Source organism: Jaculus jaculus, chromosome 9, assembly GCF_020740685.1.
Source record: "Jaculus jaculus isolate mJacJac1 chromosome 9, mJacJac1.mat.Y.cur, whole genome shotgun sequence".
Lineage (NCBI taxonomy): Eukaryota > Metazoa > Chordata > Mammalia > Rodentia > Dipodidae > Jaculus > Jaculus jaculus.
Genome location: NC_059110.1, coordinates 74,155,622 through 74,179,351, shown reverse-complemented (window position 1 = coordinate 74,179,351; position 23,730 = coordinate 74,155,622). Strand labels below are relative to the sequence as shown.

Here is a 23,730-nt window from a genome sequence, read left to right as displayed (position 1 = left end):
ATGTACCACTTGGTTCATTTGGCTTTTGGGGAGCACTGGGAAATTGAACCTGAGAGAGCAGGATTTAAAAATAAGCACCTTTAATGGCTAAGCCATATCTCCAGCCTTTAGTGTAGATTTATGCAGGAGATATGTGGGAAAGATAGAAGGAGAGGCACTTAAGAAAAGGACAGTTGTGTGCACCCAAAAGTGGATGTGGGTTCCCTGAAAGAATCACATTTAAGTGATTCTTAGCTATATATTGGTAGTTTTTTCAGTTACATTGTTTTTATGATTTAATGATTAATAAGATTAAATAAAAATGTTTTTCAGGTAAGCACTTTAACTGTTGAACCATCTCTCCAGCTCCAACTGTTTTGATGTAGTTACTTTTATCTAAAGAACTTTTCTTCAGCCAATGACATTAAGAAGTAGCTTGAGGTACATTGAATATGCTTATAGAAGAGAAATACACGTCAAAGAATCAAATAGATCCGCAATATATGAAGATCACAAGGAAGTCAAAGCATTTGCCTTACAATAAACATGTTTCAGAATCATGGTTGTGAGGTCTTATGATCCTCAAAGGCAGGGATGAAAGGTCTTTTTCCATTCACATGCCCCCTTAGTTTCCCCCTTGTATCCTGCCAAGGCTCTTTTTGTATTTTTTGAGACAATTTCTCACTAAGTTGTCTGGGGTGGCCTTGAACTCTTCTATAAACTAGGTAGGTCTTGAATTTGCAACATTCCTGCTTCAGCCTCAACAATAGCTTGGATTACAGGAGCTTGCCACCACCTACTTCATATACTATCCTTCTATGTGTATAGGGCTAACACTATAATTATGTATTGTTATGTGCAATATTGTAGTGGTTCATTTGAAGCTGTTCCTCATTTTCTACCCTTCCTTTTTACTGAAGAGGAGCCCCTCCTCAGCTTTTAGTTAACTAGTTACAAGAAGTCCAAGTCCATTGCCATTACCAGAGAAGAGAAAAAAAGACACACATACATGTCTGGATGACAAAGACCCTGCCTAGCATATGGACTTCCTGCTCAGTGTACCTTTTTTTTTTTTTTTTTTTTTTTTTGAGGTAGGGTCTCCCCTCTAGCTCAGGCTGACCGGGCCTAGAATTCACTCTGTAGTCTCAGGGTACCCTTGAACTCAAGATGATCCTCCTACCTCTGCCTCCCGAGTGCTGGGATTAAAGGTGTGCACCACCATGCCCGGCTTCAGTGTACCTTTGACCCTATAAAAGCTCTTGAGAGGGTAACGCTGGAGAGATGAGATGGTTCAGCGGGGAAGAACCTTTCCTATGTAAGCATGAAGCCTAAGGGGCATGAGATTACACAGGAGCAACTCCAGTCCAGTGGGGAGCAGAGGCTGGAGAACCTAGGAATTAGAAGACAGTGAACCCCAGAACCAATGAGATGCTGTCTTAAGGAAACATACAGAGGAGCCATGAAAGGGGTTCCTGGCATCCTCCTCTGGCCTCCACATGTGTGTGCATGAACATCTGCACACATGTTCACATACTCTACACATACACCACAGAAATACCACGCACGCACACACACACACACACACACACACACACACACACACACACACACACACACTTTTGGGTCCTGAAACCTCCTGAGATTTTAGGTGGAATCCTCTGCCTTCTTCTTCTAAACCTGCTTCTTTCCACAAGCCCCATCTCATAATTTTAGTAGAGCAGTGAACAGAAGGCATCTAAAAATCCGGTAATAACCAATACTTTCTAAAATCAGTCAAGAGGAGAAAGATGAACATATAGTTGTGCAGCTTTGAGCATCACCTACATGGCTTCCTTTATTAGGGCTCACTGATCTTCCTAATCAAATTTCACTTCTTGTTTGGGAATTCTCTGACTCTGCAGAAATAATTTAGTTGCCAAAGGTTGTGTGAATTCCCTCTTATCCTTCACTGCTGGTGTGTGTACGCCTTGGAGTTTGTGGTCACATATAAGGGAACTTCAGTTTGGGGCTCAGTATTCAAGCAGGGACAAGGCATTTGGAGTGCCCTCTCTGAACTCTGGAGGGTTCAGTCCTGTGTATTCACAGCTATCTGGACTGCCAGAAATGAGTACCAGTTAGTTTTAAGCCTGGCTTTCTAGATGTGTCCCTGGGCTGGAGGAGCTGACTTCTCAGCCAGCGTTTGCTCTGAGGCTGTGTTTAAGCCTGAGTACCCTGAGGGCGTCGGCCGATGGATGCCTGGCTGTTGAATGCTTTCAGGGTGGCCCCAGACCATGCTTGGTGGTGCAGCCTAGCACATCTGTAACCCCCTCTACCCCAGCATTGAGAGTGACCTCCAGGAGATTCTCCTGGTCCCTCCTCTGGTTCTAGTCACTTCTAGCTGCACTGCTGTTTCTCCTGCAGCCACCAATCTCTTTTCCTGATCATGCCTTTCCAAGGCTTTGACCACCCACTTAGGCAGCTTTCAGGCCTCTCCAGCAGAGACCAAAGAAGCTCTTCCCACTGGGGCCTGCCTTTCCCCGATGAAGTCATATTCCATGCGCTGCGGGTGGGAACCACTCTAAAAATGACGTACTTCTTCAGGTGGGACTAGAAAATGGTGGTGTGGCATTCTCTGGTTTTCTTGGCTTCTTCCCCTGGTAAGTGATCTCTGTGCTGTACAAGAGATAGAGACAACCAGGCCTGGGTTTGTGCCCTTAATGGAGCCTCAGCTCCTAGCCACAAGAAATGCCTGCAGCCCCTCCTACCAAGGTGAATTTGCAGCCCCTGGATGGGGAGTGGATGGAAGAGAGAATGTCCTACTTGGCCACATGTGCCTAGAATAAAAGGTGTGGGGTAGAGCTTCGAGCTAGGGGTAAGGAGATCAGGGCATTTTCCAATGATACCAACACCGACTGTTTTTACCAATAGTGAATATGTGGTTCAGTGGTGAAAACACTTCTTGTGCAAGCATGAGAGATGGAGGAGACAGGAGAGATGGCTTAAGGTTGATACCCAGAACCCACATAAATAGCTGGGCATGGCCATGTGTGTTTGTGACCCCATTCCTGTGAGGAGCAAAAACCTGAGAATCACTAGAGCTCATGAATAAATAGCAAGCTCTCGGATCAAATAAAAGCAGGTATGGAGTGATGGAGAAGGACATCCGATTTCTGTTCTGGCCAACACAGGTGAGCACACTCTGCTGCTGGCATAAGTGCATGGGGTGCCACAGGGGCACATACATGTACATACACCACACACTCCCCACCACACATACCAGCAAAAAGTAGGAAATAGGGCTGGAGAGATGGCTTAGTGGTTAAGTGCTTGCCTGTGAAGCCTAAGGACCCCGGTTCGAGGCTCAGTTCCCCAGGTCCCACGTTACCCAGATGCACAAGGGGGCGCACGCGTCTGGAGTTCGTTTGCAGTGCCTGGAGGCCCTGGCGTGCCCATTCTCTCTCTCTCTCTTCCTCTGCCTCTTTCTCTCTCTGTCTGTTGCTCTCAAATAAATAAGCAAATTTTTTTTTAAAAAAGTAGAAAATAAAAATAAAAAACATAAATATTTAACACAGTTGCCCTTCAATAACCATAGATTGGTTCCAGGATCCTCCTTGAATATCAAACCCATAAATACTCAAGTATATTGACTTACATATACTTTCTATACAATAGCTTAGTATTTGCATAGAGCCTGTATAATCCTCCCTCACACTTGTACGCATCTCTAGATTGCTTACACCTGATCCAATGGATCCGCTGGGTAGTCATTAATCCATACTGTGTGAGAGGAAGGACAAGAGGAAGGCCTGTGGATGTTGACGATAAGCAGCTAGCTTTCTTCCTGTCTTCGTTCCTCTGGCGACCACATGGGTGAAGAAGGCGAGTAGGAAGGGCTGACTACAGCTTCCAGAACGAATGTTGGTCCATTTGCCCTATGTTCTTGGGACATTTTTAATGACTCCCTTAGCCAAAAACCAAACAAACCTCCTCCCCTAGTTTTGCCTTATTAAACTGATCTGCTAGAGCGCATTTCCACCTGGGAGTCCAGCCCCGCCTTCACCTGACATTTGTGGAGGAGGTCTGAGAATGAGTCATTAGTTACCAGGGCACTACATGGTCCCTTGGCACATGTGAGCATTGGGGCCTGTACCCAACATGATTTCATGCTGTGATTTCTCAAGAACTGAGCATAAAATAAACCCAAGCACGCGGTTCTGTTCCACATGAGCCAAATCGGTGAGCCAAACTGTTTTCATTTCTAATGAGTGAAGCATGAGTTCACTTTTCAGTCTCCCTTCAGCAAAGCACTCAGAGAAATGTATTAAACTTTATACTCTTTATAAGACTTCTGAAGAGCACTAAAGTCCTCACAAATCAAATAAATGTCCCCTTTCGGAGTTGTGTTTATATGTAAAAAATCTTTGCACTGAAACACTAAAAGAGGTATACTCACTTCAACTTTAAGAAGTAATTTTACAGCATAACTTTTAAAGAACTCTCCAAAAAGTTTTTTTGGCAGAAATTTTAATCTTGGAGAAACACCCTTGAAAGCTTTTGGAGATTTTCAGACATATTCTCTAGGCTGTATTAACCAGCAGGATTCCTTGACCAGTGGTCCCTAGCACTGTTCTTATTGAAAGCCACACAATTACATAACAGTTCATGACTTTTGCAATAAAATTCTCATTTTTTACATTTGTGTATCATTCATACTTAGTCACATAATTTTTCTTTTTAATATATATTAAAATATTTCTTTTAGGACTGAGCAAATAGTACAGTGGTAGAGTACTTGCTTAGTATGTATGAGCACCAAAATAATTTTTAATGTATTCATTTTTGTTTGTTTTTTTGGTTTTGTTTTTCAAGGTAGGGTCTCACTCTGACCCAGGCTAACCTGGAATTCACTCTGTAGTCTCAGGGTGGCCTCGAACTCACAGCGATCCTCCTACCTCTGCCTCCCAAGTGCTTGGATTAAAGGCGTGCGCCACCACACCCGGCTTAATGTATTCATTTTTAATAGTGATGTTTTATTACTAATATAAATTGCTAATTAGCAAATAGAATGGAAACAAAAACTCATTAAAAATTCTATCTCACAGTGGCTGGAGGCCCTGGTGTGCCCATTCTCTCTCTCTCTACCCCCTTTCTATTTCTCAAAATTAATAATAATAACAATAATTCTAGCTAGATGCTGTGAAAGGTTCAGAGCTCATGGCCTGCTTTGTCTGCAATAAGAGAGAACTGTGTAATAGGATTAGATTTGTTTAGCACTCACAGTCATGAGCACTTTATGCATGGCACCTCACCTAATATTCTGTATTCTTTTCTTTTCTTTTTTGTTTTTGACATAGGGTCTCACTCTAGCCCAGGCTGACCTGGAATTCACTATGTAGTCTCAGGGTGGCCTCAAACTCACAGTGATCCTCCTACCTCTGACTCCTGAGTGCTGGGATTAAAGGCGTGAGCCACCGCGCCTAGCTTCTTTTCATATTTTTATTGATTTATTTGTAAACAGAGAAAGACAGAGACATAAAAGAGAAACAGAGAGAGAGAATGAGAATGGGTACACCAGAACCTCCATCCAGTGCAAATGAATACCAGACGCATTTCATGTACCACTCTGTGCATCTGGCTTTAAGTAGGTACTGGGGAATCAAACCCAGGACATTAAGCTTTTCAGGCAAGTGTCTTAATTGCTAAGCTATCTCTCCAGCCCAGTATTCTATATTCTTAATCACTCATGAGGTAGACAACTTCCCCTGTATTGTATATGAGGAAACAAGTAAATGGTAGATGGCAGAGGCAGGATAGAGGCTAAAGTATGTCCTCACTGCCCATTTCATTCATCCTTACTTAGATGTTTACACTCCCCCCCCCACACACACGCATGCACACATGCACACACGTGAAGTGACTGACCACCCGAACTGCCTCAGGTCACTGCAGCTGTTACATTGGCAGCATACATCCACCCCACTTTTGTCTTCAGGATGTCCAGAGACTTTGTAGGCTTCCTTCAACCTTCAGATACATGAGGAAATGCTGCAGAGTCTGGTCCCCTTTTAGAGATTTTATCCAGAAGGTTCTCAGAATCCTGCAGCAAGGACTCACCGGCTTTATTTAGCATAGCATTCATTCTTCACACATTCCCGATCTCAGAGCCCTTTCAATGGGAGCATGGGTCAGTGCCTTAGAAGTAATGAATGTTCCAAGGACCACATGGGAAACAGCAGATTAGGTTCAGGGTTTAGAATGACATTAATTTTATTCAAAAATATTGCTTGGGATGGAGAGATGGCTTAGTGGTTAAGGCATCTTCCTGTGAAGCCAAAGGACCCAGGTTCGATTCCCCAGGACCCACATAAGCCAGATGCACAAGGAGCACATGTGTCTGGAGTTTGACTTTGCAATGGCTACAGGCTCTGGTGTACCCATTCTCTCTCTCTCTGTCTGTCTCTCTTCTCTTTCTCTCTCTCTTCTTGCAAATAAATAAATAAAAATAAAAGTAAATATTGCTTGTTTCCTGTACCAGTTATCTTCTCTTTGCAAAGCAAAATAGCTGACAAAAATCAGTTTAAGGGAGGGTTCATTTTAGCTTATCGTTCTAGGTTACCGTCTATCATGGTGGGGACAGCATGGTGGCTAGAACTTGAAGCACACTCAGTCCACACTGAGGAAGCAGAGAGCAACGACAATGAATGTGTACTCCGCCAGTCCTTTCCTTTTTATAGCCCAGAAGCCCACCAAAGTTAAGGCTGTCTTTCAACCTCAATTAACCTACTCAAGATAAACCACCTACAGGCATGTCCAGGGGCTACCCTAATCCAGACAGTTCCTTGTAGGGAGTGTAGGTCCTGTCAAAATGACAATAAGTATTAACCATCATGTGCATAAACATGAGAAAGGCATTTTCTTTCCTGAAAGCTTATATAGTCAAGCAGGGTTCTATGACCAGGGGAAGGTTCTCATGCTGCCCATCCAGGAAAGTTCAAATACTACTTCTTGCTAAAACTTCCAGTCACCTCCCACAATCTCCTCCCACTCAGTACAACAGCAGGTTCTTTCTTAGTGCCTATCCTACTGGGTGACCTCATGGGTGATTAAGTGATTCTTGGTAAAGGTAACCTGGGTGCTGGGATTCAGCACAGAGGTGCCTCTGTGTGTTAGTATCTCGCCTTCAAAGTTCTGAAAACTTGGTACTAACTTCACAGAGCTCACAATGAGGTGAGGGAAAGAGCCTTGGAGGAACTGTAAATGTGATAATGAACTTGCATTTGTTACCACTGAGAACTGCTTTTCTGTGTGACCTGCTCAGCAAGTTTAAAGAATTCAGTGTCTTGGTAAAGAAAACCCAGGCCTGCACTGATGACTGAAGCTCTCACTAAACTCCCCAGCAGGAGCAAGAAGTGGCACTTGGTGTGACCTGGGCTCAGCCATGAGGGCAAGCCACGTCACCTCAGTACACCTTGCTGCAATTCAGATGGTTCTGGCTTTCACTGGCAGAGGCACATTAGGATGCTGGAAACCTAACAACTCTACCTTCCTTTACAGGAGTCCTTTAGGAAACCCCCTGGTCTGAGCTGGTCCTTCTCTGGTGCCAATGTCCCAGCACCTCTAGGAAGGGCTTGGATTTGTTGGGTTCCATGCATTTTCCTCTCCGCTTACTCTGATCTACTGTATTTATGAAAATACAGGAGAAACAGGGTTGGAGAAGATGGCTTAGTGGCTAAGGCATTTGCCTGCAAAGCCAAAGGACTCCAGTTCAATTCCCCAGGACCCATGTAAGCCAGCTGCACAAGGAGGCGCATGCATCTGGAGTTCATTTGCAGTGACTGGAGGCCCTGGCACACCCATTCTCTCTCTCTCTCTCTCTCTCTACCTTTTTCTCTTAACTAACTAACTAACTAACTAAAATATATTAAAAAACCAAACAAAAAGGAGGACAGAGCTGACCCCTTAGGCCTGTACTTTCAGCCTGCCAGAAAGTCCCTTGGGGAGGGCAGTGCTGATGACACATGGGACTCCTGCCAGACCCCCAGACCGACTGACAGGACACCGGATCTTCCAAATCCATCACACTGCCAGGAGCTTTGAGTGAGAAGAGTCTTGACTTGCTGAAGTCAGGATCTGATGGAAGACAGCTGGGCTGGGCTGGGCCGGGGTGTGGCTCTGTGGCACAGCACTTCCCTAGTGTGCAAGGTCCTGGGTTTGGCTACCAGCCCCAACACAGGGCTAATTTTGAAAAGCAGAGGTTTTTGTTTTTTGACAGAGAGAATGGGGGTACCAAGACCTTCAGCCACTGCAAACGAATTCCAGATGTGTGTGCCCTCTTGTGTGAATGTGCATCTGGCTACGTGGGACCTGGAGATTTGAACATGAGTTCTTAGGCTTTGCAGACAAGTGCTTTAACCACTAAGCCATCTCCCTAGCCTGAGAAGCAGAGTTTTAAAATAGATGCAATGCCTTCTGCAAACAGATGAAAGCTGCCACACCCTCCTCCCATATTTCAAGAATAAAAACATAAAATAAGTCAGGCGTGGTGGTGCACACCTTTAATCCCAGTGCTTGAAAGGCCAAGGTAGGATACTGCTGTGATTTTCAGGCCAGCCTGAGACTACACAGTGAATTCAGGTCAGCCTGGGCTAAAGGGAGACCCTACCTTGAAAACAAACAAACAACATCAAACAATTACTTTTTAAGTGATAGAGCTCAAAACCCATAGTAAAGAAAACCAGAAATAATTAAACACTGGGACTACCACTGGTTAATCATTTCATTGCATTTTTATTGAATTTTTAAAAAATTCTGCTCTGATAGGACAAAGAATTGGGAAACCACAATTACAATTCACAGACTGTGGCATGAAAACCACACACTCCATCAGGAATCACGTCAAGCTTTTCCTCTGTATGCATTAAAGAGAGTCCAGTGCAAAATGGTCAAATATGAGCACTGTCACTTTTATTTTCTTAGAAAGGGGAAAACATTTATCCTGGCAGCACTTTTACAATTCCGGGAAGTGGTTCTGATACCACAAGTTGCAGGAATAGAAGCCATCACAAACTTGGAGGGCATTTGTTTGCGAGGCGAGGGACCCCTTGGGTAGAACAAGCTCTTGTGCTTAGTGAACGGCCCGGCAGCGGCTGAGTGCTGAGGCTGCCTAGGTGTTGGCAGAGGAAACAGAACTTCCTGTCTAGATGGAGAATTCCTGTGGAGCAGAGTGTTCTCTGGATCTCCAACCCTCCCCCTACCCCAAAGCAATTCTCACGCTTTGCTGGAGCTTCTCTTGGTCATATGACCCTCTACCATGATGACCCTTTGGTGAAAACACACGCGTCACCAATGTCTCCATATATACTGCTTCTCTAGGGTTCAGATGACAGCACAAAACATCACTGGTCAAAAAAAAAAAAACAGCAGATATTCAGAACATGTTCATGAAAATAGCAAACACTTGCAGGGTGAGTCGCCCCAAGGAGCATCATTTTCATTTCATATGGTCCTCTGTGGAGGGAGCCTGACATCATTCAAGACTTTGTCAAGACAGGTCAAAGTTGGTTGAGCTGACAGCTTAGGAATTGTCTGGTGCCAATTAAAAAAACAAAAACTTATTGCCGAATAATCCAATGGTCCACAAAGTAATTAAATGCTACCATTCAGTTTACACTTGCACACACACACGAGAACTGTGACAAAAGGGTCCATCTTGTGATGTGGTCTTAAGGGAGCATAAAATCTCAAACTTGATGTGTCATATTCAAGTATTAAAAGAACCAAAATGGTGGGTTTTCACTTGGTTTCATGACCATACTAATAAATCGTATTTGTGAAGCAGGGGCTCAAGAGGCAGTGACGTTAGCTGGCCAGATTCTAGTCTACACAGCTGATTTGCAGGCCGCTTGCTCCTCTCTTCTGTAAAGCTATGTGGAGACCATGGTATTCATAAAGAGACCAACATTCATAAAGTCAACACTTTATAAACATATAAATAAGAGTGGCAGATGACTCATTTTTCTTGTCTGACACTGGTGAGAAACAGTGAGTTTCACACATTTTCTATCAACACAGAGAGGCAGATGTAAACAGAGTCCTTTACATCTTCAGAGAATGTGTTACTACCACAGCATATGCTGTTTGGCCTCAATTAGGACACTGGAGAACAATTTCTTGGGTTTGTTTTTAAGTTTTAGCTCTCAGAGATTTCAAAACCAGGGTTTTACGAATCCTGGCAGCAGATCATCCAACAGGTGGCACTGTGTGAATAAACAGTCTGTGTGGGACCGTGCTGCCCAAGGAAGCCCACTGCCTGGAGGTCCTCCGCCAGATGTGGAAGGCTCCCAAAACACTCTGCTACATTTTGTGTCCCATTCTAGAAAAAGAAAGGTAATTAAGAGCAAAGCACCTGCATGACTCAGAATTGACCCCTGATTGTCGTAAGACTCAGGTTTTCCACAGTTTCTTGTTCCCCTTTGGCCCTTAACAGTGTCCTCTCTCTGCCCTGGCAATGACGGTTAGTGGGGAGAGAATACTGATCATGCAGTCACCCAGCCTGACCACTCACCGGCAAGGGCCTTTAATCAAGACATGGGAAGGGACACTTTCTGAATGAAATGGGTTGCTGGATCTTGCTGACCGTGGCAAAGCTCTATGAACCCACAAAGAATGGACTAACAGGTAGGTGGTGCCCCATTGCTTTCCTTTTAGTCTGAGAAAGTGGGTTAAAAAAAAGGAAAGAACAAAAAAAATGTCTTAGGCTAAAATAAGAAATCAACCCCATCTTGGCACAGTTCTCATGCAAAATATTGCACCCAGTGTTAACTAATGCTAGAAGCTTCAAACTGTATAAATTTAAATGTATTTGCATATTATAAAAATAAAGATTAACATATATATTTTTTACACTAGTTACGGAACAGCAATGAACATCAGTCGATCCCTCTTTCACATTGAACAGAACTGAAATCCGAGTGCTCTAAACACTGCCACCTGTACTGTAACTATGGCTTATGTGTACACAGAAAACAAAATCCCTGAGAAGCCATTCAACTTATTTTTTCTTTTCTTCAAGTAGCGCTCTCCTTGGAGGATCACAGTTCTGAGGTTCAGGTTGTGAAACGTTTGCTCCATGTTCTCGTGCATCGCCGCAGGCCCTCCACAGTTCTCCATGGGTTCGACGCGCCCCGAATGCGCACTACTCTGGCTCCCAGAAGGAGCTGGAGGACGTGGAGGCTCGCCAGGTACAGAAGGTGACCCGGTTGAGTTCCCATGCTGTTTTCTTTCTGGAAATTCCACCGCCACAACAGTCACTGGTTTCTGTGCTTTTCACCAACGTTCTTCCTGGACCAGGGTGGGGAGAAATGACAAACAGTTAAGAGAATAACAGACTCAATGACAAGGAAAGAGAGTGGTAGTATAATTGGTCTGCTACACACACTTTCATTTCTACTTCTAGAACTCAGGAACATGGAGATATCAGGCCACTAGTGACCCACAAAGGAAACAGTCTTTTCAGTAGTTAAATAAGTCAAATATTTGTATGTGACGATAAGCACAGGTCAGCCATAAAGGAGACTAACTGCTGTAACCGTTTTCTAGTTACAAACCCCAAAGTGAACACAGAACTGCTTCCTCACAGTGAACGCTCATGGGCACACATTAAGTCACCCTCCATGAACTGAAATGCATGCCACACTGTGAGTCTGGATGTCTGCAAGGACTAAGTGCATGATTTCTATTTCAAATATCACAAGCCCGTCTGCCAATCCAAACATGGAGGCTTTAAGTATACAATGAAGAAACTGCTACATTCCTGGCCACCTACACAAGGTGCCGTTCATCTAAGTACGGCACACTAACCAATGGTGCCACTGGAGCTCCCATGATGGCATTCAACTCAAATGAAACAGAGAAAAAATGTCACTTGTCCCCATCCTTTATTTTGGCTTCCTACATGACGTGCGATGGGATCGTCTGCTCTAAGCTGTTAGCAATAGGTAACAAAATACACAGACAACAAAGGAAGGAAAGGGGGCTATGACCCATTCCCTGATTCCTTCTTTCTCAATGCTGTTTAACTTCATGGACACCAACCCCAATATCTACCTAAGATGTCTTTCTAGCCAATACAAAAGTTGGTTGGGGGCTTGTTCAACCTTCAGAAGTACATCACCAAAACTAAGACCTTGCCATTACTACTCATATGCCCAGAACTGCCCTTTTCCCTGGTGGCTGACATCTGATTGATTTCACTACTCCTATCATTCTCTTCCCCCTAGGAGGAAGGTGCCTGGGCTGAGGGGAGAAGTGAGCCCAATACTGGATGGCAGGACTCTGAAGCACGCTGGACTGATAGAAGAGAGCTTGGCTGTCTGGGGGCCTGGGCACCTTCACGTTTCTTTGGGCACTCAGCCATAAGGGGCTTCTTGAAGGCCTATTACTATAAGAAACCTTGATGAGGAAGGTCTTGAAACTGTTCCAAATTCTAATAATAATATGATACATCTGACTGTGGGGCTGCAAGCTCTGAGTTCACGTGGAGGTAAATATGCTCTCCATGGATGTCATGAACCTCTAGAAATGCAGGGAGCTGTATCTGGTCTGGCTGCCCCCCAAGCCATATCCAAATGTGAAAAACTCCAGAATATTTAACCAAGGCCACCTACAGGGAATATCCCACTGTAACCAGTTCCACCATTTCCCTACATCAATACCACCGTTCACACCCATCAAATTTCCAGGCTTTTCTATCTTACGGCTTCTCCATCTCAGGGAAGTCACCAGTGTCCTTCAGGAACCACCTCAAATGCCACCTCCTAGAGCTTTACCTGGTTCTTCCTGGCACAGGTCCTTCTCAGTGCTAGCACATCTCGTCGTCATACTTAATGTCTGCCTAACACAAGTTCACCTGGCTGCTTCATTTTATTGGATTCCTGAGGACAGATAAGCTGTGCATCCTCAAAACCTACCACAATGCCTACTAGAAGGCAAATATTCACCACAGATCATTCATGAATAATGAATAAGATGTGAAGAAAAGGCACAGGTAAAAAGGGGTCAATTTCTCTAAGCTCATTTGCACAATGGGGGTATATAAAAAGTATAAACAAGGTGTATCGAGAAAAAAATATAACTGATTAGAAGGGTTGGGGATAGCTTCCCAGAGTGACACATGGCGTTGGCCCTGGGAACCATGGATTTTCATTGGAGGAGGCATCAGGGTTGGTGGCCAGCTAAAAACAGTCCCATCCAGGGGATACTATGGTCCATGTCTCCTAAAATGAGGTGGTCTTACAGTCAGGAAGGGCCAGGGTATGACTGCAAAGGGTCTTGTGAGTCTTGCCCTTTAATCACCAGGAAGTCATCATTGAGGTTTTTAATGGGGAGAGATATGTCAGGTACTGACATAGGAGATCACACAGATTTGCAGAACAAGAAGACTAAATAGCAAGGGATTGATTAGAGCTGATTTACAGCAATCATGGCAGATGTGTGAGTGGGCATAGGAAATCATAGGGCTGAAGAGAAAGTTACATGGCCAAGTTTACTCATGTTAAGGCGTACCAGTCAAACAGGACAAGAGGCTCTGGTGACAGACTGTATATGCCAAAAGCATTCAATGTGACAGGCTCCCAGCTTGGAGAGATGGACATAAAACTCTGCCACTATGTCACACAGGATAGGCACTCGAAGCTCTTCAGGAGAGGAAGACAATGAACTCAGTTCTGTCATGAAACCCACAGGACACTGTGGAAGGGGGTTAGGGGAAACCAGATAGGGCAATGTTAATGGAGGTGGGGAGCAAGGGGAGGATCTGGGGCTGAGGCCCATGATCCTCCCACATTAACTGCATCTGTGCCACCTCCGTCCCCCATACAAAAGAAACGATGACTCAAGGCTCAAAGGGAAGCCGTCACATACATTTATCTTCTGTGTTCTGTACTTGGGTGTCTGAGGCTTACTGATCCTGGAGGACCTGTCTTCCCAGAATAAGCCAGTTCCTACAGACAATAAGGAACCTTTCTGCCAGATACAAACCCGCCAGGATAGAGCCCAGACTCCAGTCTCCTCGTTTACAGGATCTCATACTGTGAGTGGGTCACTGTACCCTTGCCCTAGTTATTCCACAGAAAACAAGGCACAGATGCTCCACCCTAGCGAGCATGTCAACTACTCATGCCAGCCAATGCTAAGCCCAACTACCCGGCCCTGCTGTCCTTCCCATGGAAACCACAATAAAAGCTCTTGGCAGCATCCCTCCTTCTTTCTCTGCATTGGGAATTAGCCCGTGCTTCTCTGTGTAGCTCTTATGGCATGGCATGCTGCCTTCTCTGGGAACCATAATATGCTATCTTTAAAGGACAGTCATGTGCTGATCTGTGAACACGCATTTCAAGCGCACACACAAATGAGAGTACCCAGCACTGGGAGAACAGCGCTGAAGCCAGGAGCGGCAGCGTCGACTGCACAGCCACGCACTCAGTAACCAGGTCTGTAGGAAGACAGCTGTACATGCTATTAATCTAAACACTCACGGCTCTCTACTTTGTGACTTTCTGGGGGTGCTAAGCAGGTCAACAAGGCAGGGCATATGCTCGGAGGGCCTTATACAAGTTACCGTAGCCCCAGTGACTACACGATGAGAGACAGCATAGCATACTACTCATCTCCTCTTTACTCCATGAAGACAGGGGTGGTGCTGCATTTTCCTGTGAACACCTAAAAGCAGATTTTCATTTATTCTATTCTGGCAATGGGAGGGAAGCGAGTTAGTGCTGTCACCTTTCTATCCAGCACTTTCTACAGGCAATCAAATCAATCAAAATGCTGCATGATAAGCCAGTGAGTAGATTTTACAGTAGCACCTATATAGAAAAATTTATATGTATTTTTATCATTATATGCCTCCCAGTATCTAGCACATTCCTAGTAGAAACAATAGTAGCTAAATTTATTCAGCATTTATTTTTCTATTAAGTGCTCTGCCTGAAATGTCTATTTACATGGGACAGTCTCATGAGAGAAGTGCTCCCATGATCTGCACTTTACAGATGTCTAAAGGCACTAACCAATAATAAGGACTGAATAGCCAGGAAAAGTGATGCATGCTATTAATCTAAACACTCAGGAAGCTGAAGCAGGAGGCTAGCAAGTTTGAGGCCAGCCTGGGTGACACAGTGAAACCCTATCTCAAAAAACAAAAAGAAATAAAGAAAAGAAAAGAAAAAAACACAAGAAAGTTCCAAACTAGTGGTGTGATTGGAACTTGACCTCAAACCTTAAGAAAATAAATATGCATACTGTTGGGTTAGCCAACTTGTGTGCTTATTATGTGTAGCTGATATACAAGAGTAAATTTAACAACATCATTTTTTTTGACCAGAAGATCTAAAATTATTGACATATGTGACCCTGGAGTAAATGAAAGGAGATTGTACAGTTTGCTGCTCCTTGCTCCCAAACATGAGTGGATTCTACACAGGTGTAAGGTGAAAAAGCTAGGTGCTCTTCCCTATTGAATCTCTTTTTTCCGGCCTCCCCACTTTCTCCCTAAACTCTCTAGGGCCCCAGGGCCAGACCTATTCAAGAAAGTGTGATTCCCAGAGACTTACCCTTAAAATTTGGTGCTCCTAAAGTCACAGATTTGGTACAGTAAAAATGATGGCATAAGGGAAAGAAGCACTATCTTTTCCACTTAATGTTCCAAGAAAGTATGAAGATACCTAAGCAGAAGGGAGAAAGTCCAGGATCAATGTGGCTGATGGGAAACGAAATGACTCAAGAAACACAACTCCAGGCTGAAGAGATGGCTTAGTGGTTAAGGCGCTTGCCTGCAAAGCCCAAGGACTCAGGTTTGATTCCCCAGGACCAAAGTAAGCCAGATGCACAAGGTGGCACGTGTATCTGAAGTTCATTTGCAGTGCCTAGAAGCCCTGGCATGCCTATTCTCTCTCTCTCTCTTATCTATCTGCCTCTTCCTCTCTCTCTCTCTCTCTCATATAAAGAAATAAAATAAGTCCAGCATGGTGGCACATGCCTTTAATCCCAGCACTCAGGAGGCAGAGGTAGGAGGATAGCTGTGAGTTTGAGGCCACCCTGAGACTCCATAGTGAATTCCAGGTCAGCTTGGGCTAGAGTGAGACCCTACCTCAAAAAAACAAAAGAAATAAAATATTAAGAAAATAAAAACACAACTCCTCTCAGGATGTTTAAAAATAAAACAAAACAAAACAAAACAAACAAAAAAAAAAACCCCAGCCAGACAACAAGCTTGTCATTCCTTGCCCAGGACAAAATAAATCAACTTGAATCAATGGGATCTACCAGACAGGCAACCTCCACACCTACTTTTTTCTTCTGAAGTACCAGACCACCCCTGTCTTCTATGTCTTAAAAAACCCACAGTCAGTGAAAAATGGTCCATTGTGATATAGTTCAATTCAAGCCATTCCATTTCTACTTAAAATACATCATCAAGCCCACAGTAACTACTCCAAATGGACTTAGACATACATTGCTGCTTATTTGGTGAGATCAAGGCCAGTTGTCATCGTACTTTCTCTAGACAAAAGGCTACTTTGGCTGTCTTACACATCCTTCCGTCATGACACAGACACTGCAAAAATTCCTGTGTGATATAATCACAGCACTTTTTAGAATACTTAGAAAGAGCAAGTAACTAGGACTTGGTGGGGTTCTGCTTGACTGAGAACTCCACTCTAGATAGGCGCTCATTCAAGTTTTCATAAAGCGTTCTGAAATGCATGCACCAGCTTTGCCTTCAACTGGTATTCACACTTGCTGGAAAACGAGAAAGCTTAGCTCAACACGTTTCAAGCTAGAACATTTTTGCTAATTCTATTAGCACACTGCCTGCCAAAGTCAGAAGTAACTTCCTTCCTTATTTTCTGTGAACTCCCACTGCTTGCCAACTGCCAGAGCACTCAGACGTGGTGCCACCTCATGAGAAGGGTCAACTGTAGGTAAGCAAAAGTGGCACATTCCCATTTTCTGCATGCGCAGTCTATTACAGCCAATCCATTAAGAAACCACTTGAGAGAATGTGGGTTGCATGCCAGTATGCCTCAGGTTAAAATGACTTCATATGCAACCTGTTCAATGCTGCCTGTCTTTGACACGGAAATCAGTAGCTAAGTTGGGTTAGCAGTTACTTAGTTACATAGCTTACTAGCGGAGCAGGAGGTGGGCAGGTTCAGAAAGGAAAAGAAAGAACCCATAAAGTACAAGAAAGGAAGCTGCCATTTCTCCCAGAGAAGCTCACAGCCATGAGTGGGAATACTGAGCATCTCAGCCTGAAGAGAGACTGCAAAAGATCACAACTTAGAGATAAAACTGTAGACATCTATCTTTACACTGTCTTGAAACTTTTCCCACTGAGAGGACAGTGGACCATCCCCATATGGGAGCCCTGCATCCTCAGATTCAACTAACTGCACATTCAAAATATTGGTGTGGGGTAGGGGAGGTAGCATTTGTACTGAATATATACAGGGTTTTTTTTCTTGTCATTATTAGAGCAATAAAATAAAATAACTATTTACATAGTCCTTGTATTAGTTATGATAACTAATCTAGAGGTGACAAAGTACAAAAGAGGGTGTGCATAGGTTAACACGCAAATGATAACTCATTTTGTTCAATTACTATATTCATTTTTTTCATTTTATTTTATTTTTAAGCAGTGAGAGACAGGAAGGATAGGGAGAGAGAAAGGGAGAGAGAGAGAGAAAAAAAAAAAGAGAGGGAATACATTGGTGTGCCAGGGCCTTTAGCCACTGCAAATGAACTCTACACACATCTGCCATTTTGTGCATTTGGCTTTATGTAGATACTGGGGAACTGAACTCAAGTCATTAGGGTTCACAAGCAAGCACCTTAACCACTGAGCCATCTCTCCAGTCCTCATTTGGATTTTGAACACAAGATCTCATTATGCATCTCACGTTGGCCTGGAACTCATGAAGCTCCTCAGACTCCCAAGTGTTGGAATTATAAGCATAAGCCACCAGTTCTGGCTTATCCCATTTTCTATAAAGAACTTGAGCATGGTGGATTATGGTATCTATGGAATGTGGGGTTCTGGATCCAATTTCCAGTGGATACCAACTCCTCATATTCAAGGTTCAGGAGTCTTCTATTGAGGGGGTCAAGGAGGACTCCACTCAAAGCTCTTAAGGATGTACCTCACCTCCCTCACCCAGTAAATGAGGGGCTGCCATTGAGGAAGGGGTGCAAGCCAGTTCATCACATCTGGGCTGGACTGTGTCAGCAGTAACATCTTTATGAGAACTTCTTTAAAGTACAGGAGTCTGCTTAATGCCAGCAAATCCATTCTGGAAAGTGATACTAAAAATATCAACTGCATCAAATTAAGTATAGTACTAGACATGAGTGAATTAGCATAGAGTTTCTTTCTGGAGTGATCAAAACCTTCTAGACCATTAAGCAGATGGATTTTATGGAGTATAAATTACAATCTATAGCCTCAAGGAAGTCAGATCTTTTTTAAAGCAATTCAGGTGAATTTACTATTAGATGCATAGTCAATTCATGTCCAAAGGTATCTTTATTAATCCAGACAGCCAAAGGACAGACATCATTTACATTTCTCTCTGACCATGAGCAAGGAGCACAAGGTGCCACTCAATGCCCATGTCTTCTGCAGGGTGAGGGCAGGAAGACAAGCATCTTATCCAGCCCCTGAAACCTTTCTCAATGGAATGCTGGTGGACGCCAGAACCACCCATCACTGAGATAAGTCACAGTGGTAAATCACATAAAAAAGAAGCCCCAAGCCTAAAGACCCAAGTTATTGCCTACTCCTTACTCTCTGCCTCTCCCCAGGGGTGATGAGAAACAGAGAAGCTTGGAATTCATAAGGCAGGACCATACATTTTCTTTACAAACTACATTGGATCACCACTATTTCATACATGGTCAAAGGCAGGCAGCTAATGACAAGGCTCTGGGTGTGACTGGACCAAGAAAGGCTTGGATGTCTTTCCCACACCATTGTGAGATTCTCCTCAATGGCCTGAGAGCCGGGTGGTTCCTCTGGTAGGTGATCCATCCTGGTTGGCACCTGTCATTCCAGCATAATGCCTAGCAGGCTTCCTGTTGCTCTTGTTCTGTTCTTGAGCAATGAAAGATATGCTCACCCTGGCTGAGACGGCAGGGATCAAGAGGCTGACAACACCGCAGCAGGCAACAGGTTCTGCTTGGGGTTTCGACCCAAGTAAGGTCCAACAGGGAAGGCAAGGCCTTTCTGGCTATGAGAATACCCTTAGAGGGACAAAAAGGATTGGAGGTAACAGTCCAATCCACAGACATTAGGTCCAACTAGGTAACTTTTGTGTCTTTTTAAAATTTTATCATTGACAATACTATACATGTGCATAATGTATTTGGATCATATTCATTCCCACTACTCTCTTAACCCCTTTGAACTGAACCCCTTCTCCTTCCCAACTTTAAACCCTCCTGGCTTATAGACTCATGCCCACCTGCTTCTCCTGGGCCTTCTGATGCCAGAGAGGAAAACTCTGGTCTTGTCCTCCTACCTACATTGTATGGGATGAGGGAGAGGTCAAGATCACTTTGTAGTGACCATCTTAAGTCAACTTGGTCAGAGCTGCAAAGCGGTATGATAGCCTCAGTTTCCAGATGGCTAGAGCTACCAGAACACAAAGCCTCAGCTTTGGGCCTAAGCCATGTGTGTGGATTAATGACTCCCTCCTCTGACTTCTAGGCGGCCTCACCGTGCTGTAGACTGTCTCCTCAGCCTGGCCCAATTTACATGCTTGCTTTTGCTTAGTGCTCATGACTGTGAGCTGGATGCTTCCGGAGCATGGACCACAAAGTGATTGCACAGACACAGGCTTTTATATAGAGATGGTCACAAAAGAGATGGTTTTCTTTTTGCCTTCATACTAAAAAATAAGCCTTGACAGGCACAATTTTCTTGATTACAGAAAATTCTTTCACTTAGATATGAAAATTATACTGCCAATCTGCAACCATCTTATGATATTTTTTGGGACCCATTTAAAAATAAAACTAGAGCTGCAGAGATGGCTTAGTGGTTAAGGCACTTGCCTGCAAAGCCTAAGGACCCAGGTTGGACTCTGCAATACTCATTTAAGCCAGACGTAGAAGGTGGTACATGCATCTGGAATTTGTTTGCAGTGACTACAGGCCCTGGCATGCCTATTCTCTCTCTCCCCCGCCCCCCGCCTCTCTCCCAAATAAATTAAATAAGTAAGGAAAGAAAAATATTTGGAGTGCCAGGTCAGCAGTAGTTACACCCCCTAAAGTTGCTCCCCCCAGCACCTTGCAGGGTCTGAGCCATAGGCGCCTAGTGACTCCCAGATTTAAAGATGGTCGTTCCTCCAACAATAGTCAGAGAGAGACAGGGTGGGTGGGGGGCAGGAGGGATAACATTGGTTTTTCAGACTGGGGTCTTTCTGTCGCAGAATAAGTAGCAGCCTCAAGGACACACCGATAATGTTAACTCAGAGCCACTGTGGCTTCAGGTGCAAATGGGTATTTTAACTCCTATGTCCACCTCAGCTATTAAATTGCATGGATCTACAGGAAACAACAGAGTAACACCTCAGAGGGGCTGGGGAAATTTAAATTTACATCAATGCAAAGCATACTAAGTAACTGTTTCCCTCTGTCCCATCCCTACTGGTTCTACCACACTTCTGTGTCCTCACCTGGGCCTATTTGCAAAGCAAGGTGGGACAGTATGCACACATTCAGAGCAGTTCAGGCATGGGCATAATGAGTATCATTTCTGGGTTTTGACATGCTCAGGACAGAGCTATCCTGGTTAGCAGGCACTTCTTTAGTATCTAAGGAGCACGTAGAGATCTCAGTGCCTCAAAGTCATGTCAGAGATGGATTATGCTAGATGCATGGTAGATAAAAGGGCATCTGGAATGGAATACAGCAATAGATAAGCATTTCCCCTGGGTGTTTGATAACATGTTTAGAAAAGGTAGATTAGAGATGCTCTGTCTAATGAGGTGCCCAGTTTGGAGGAAAGAGGGCTCTGCGTTTCCAGGGCAAATGTGTGATAGGCAGCCCACTGGAGGTGGGGCTGGGCGGAGAGCACAGTGAGGTCAGGCCTGCGGCTGCTCCTCCCACACAGCTCCCCCAGGAGCCTGGTGAACAAAGCTTGAGTGTGATCATCTACCTACATGTTCAAGGAGGATAGTGAGGTCATGATTCTCAAACGGTAACTTTCTAGACCCCTACAAAAAGCTGATGGATGAAAAAATTCTATGTAGCTAACCATGAAAAAAAAAAAAACCCATAAAGCTTGCTGCATGAATACAAGCATTTGGCTGGGTAAGTCATGTTGCTAGTATCACCAAGATAATGAGATCTGAACCAGGAAGATCTGTGGCTGCTTCTTTTTCAGATACAAGGAGCATGGGCATCTTGTCTCAGTTTAAAAGTAGCCTCTTTGCTTTCTACTGCTACAAGAATATAAACGTACAGGGCTGGAGAGATGGTTTAGCAGTTAAGCACTTGCCTGTGAAGCCTAAGGACCCAGTTAGAAGAGCCTAAGGACCCCAGTTTGAGGCTCGATTCCCCAGGACCCACGTTAGCCAGATGCACAAGGTGGTGCACACATCTGGAGTTTGTTTGCAGTGGCTGGAGGCCCTGGTGTGCCCATTCTCTCTCACTCTCTCTCTCTGCCTCTTTCTCTCTGTCACTCTCAATAAATAAAAAATAAACAAAAAAATTTTAAAAAGAATATATACATACAAACATACATACAAAGATAAATTTCATCTAAATTACTAAGCTCATACTCTGGGCAAAGTTTTGCTTGCCTGCATATATTCCCTATAAGCCTGTTTTAGAAGAATGTAGTAACAAACTGGGACTGACTGGACAGATCAGAGTCCTGCCGAATAAACCAATCCGCTATAGATTTTCTGCAGTCTTTTCTAATTGAATGGTGGTCCCTCACCATTACTTGAAGTGAGGCCCACTTAATTTTGCAATGACAGTTAAGAACTCACTTGGGACTGTGGAGTTCAGGCAGACCTTCAAAGTCTTGACAAAGCTCTGAATAAATGATGGGGGGGCAAAATGTTCCCTTTTGATTTCACATACCTGCAAATATATGTATGGTCTGTAAATTACACGTCAGAGAAAGCTATTAGAATATTCTTATTTTTATCAGCAAGGTTAAATATCACACAAAAGAGAAAAGTTAACAGTTGTTAATTGGCTGCAGAGCCATGGTGTTGTTGCCACTTAGAAACATGTCTGCCCTGGGGACTCTTCAAGGTCTGTGCTCCTGCAATTGAACTTTATTTTTGGTTCCCACATCTACAGAGCCAGGATCGAGAGTGAGGAGCAGGGGCCAGTGAAACTCTGTGAACTTACTTGGAACAAGGACTGATCACAGTTGGTGTAGGTGGGTAAACCAAGGCCACATTCACTCGCTCGCTGCCATTTTTGGGGCAGATGATCTCTGCCACTCCTTCGGGCCTGGGCTGGCTCAGCAACTCCCCTGCAAAGAACAGACAGGCAAACACATTAGGAAACCTTCCCTCAAAATGGGAAGGCTTCACAGTGAGAAATGCGGTGCTTGGGGATGAGAAAGGGTGGGACAAAGCTGACAGTGGGGAAGCGAAGGGTCTATAGACAATGGAGACAAAGGTGCAGCAGGAGCAGCTGAGCCCGTCTCACTCCCACAGCCTAGATGCTCAGGCGTGGAGAGGGTTCCAGGTCTGTCCTCCAGACAAAGGCAGCACCTGCTGTGACCCGCTCAACCTCCTTTCCACACTGACTACTGAGATCTCTGTGCATCAGGTTCCCTAGAGCCCAGTGAGGCAGGTTGCCCATGAGGTGGCTCATAATTAGCATCTGGGCAGATGGGGCTCTGGCAGAGCTAGCAGGCTCTCAACAAAGCCCTGTGCAAGTGGGCTGGACATGCAGCCACCTAAAGGTGTGACCACAGTTAATAGCTGAACAACAGCCTATCTCCTCTGGGCAAGAGGATTTCCTGAGTCTGAGTGTCCTATTATGATTAATAGGGCCTAGAAACAAATAGATGATTAACTTAATGGATTGCCACAATACCTACAGGAAGCCGGCACCATGCACACCTCAGATGTAGCCTCTCTCCGGTGAAATCGCTGGCTCTTCAGGGGCAGCACAGGCAGCCTCCACTCCTCAGCTTCCTCCCAGTGCCGCCCCCAGCACCCTGCGCTCCCTCGCCCAGGCTCCTCCGCTCTCAGCCTCCGCCCTGCAGGCTCGTCTGCTCAGAATCCTCACTCGTGTCTGGTTGAGGATGGTCTGTTTTTGCCTTGATGGCCCTACCTAAGCCTAGAAAGTAAGCAAATCAAGCCAGGACACAAATACGTGCCGGCAGGGGGAGACCCCTTTGAATTCATCACTTTAACTGCTCATTCCAAATTCTAAAGACCCCAAAGTATAAGCAGAGGAATAAAATTCCTTTGCGGAAAATAGCGTATTTCTAGAGATTCCCCTTCAGCAATACTTAATATGCCTGACTACACCCCGTGCCAGCACTGATGAAGGGCCTGAGCTGAACATCTGACTCCCTCTTTGCAGCATCCCGAGCCTATGCGTGCTCAGGGAGGTGACAGGGTGCTTTCAGAATCGGGGCAAGGCATGGTGGTGTTAGGATGTGAACTTGGGCACTCTGCCACTAGCCTCAGGTACCCTCCCAAAGCAGGGACTGCACCTTTCATGGAGTCCTGA

At 44.6% G+C, this 23,730-nt stretch overlaps 1 protein-coding gene across 3 annotated transcripts in view; it reads right to left on the bottom strand.

The window, feature by feature from the left end:
• Positions 1-8,725: 8,725 nt before the first annotated feature.
• The window catches only part of Mfhas1 (multifunctional ROCO family signaling regulator 1), an 88,440-nt gene continuing 73,435 nt past the window's right edge, over positions 8,726-23,730 (bottom strand). The window contains exons 2-4 of one of the 3 annotated variants that reach the window (XR_006638929.1): positions 22,387-22,513; positions 15,570-15,680; positions 8,726-11,298 (exon numbers count right to left, since the gene is read on the bottom strand). Coding sequence is in view for 2 of the 3 variants with exons in the window: in XM_045158813.1 (XP_045014748.1) it covers positions 22,044-22,110; positions 22,387-22,513 (194 nt within the window). In the remaining variant the exon portion in view is untranslated. Of the gene's footprint in view, positions 11,299-15,569; positions 15,681-22,029; positions 22,111-22,386; positions 22,514-23,730 lie in introns of those variants that run through there. The other 2 variants (XM_004666927.3, XM_045158813.1) reach the window with 2 other exon arrangements.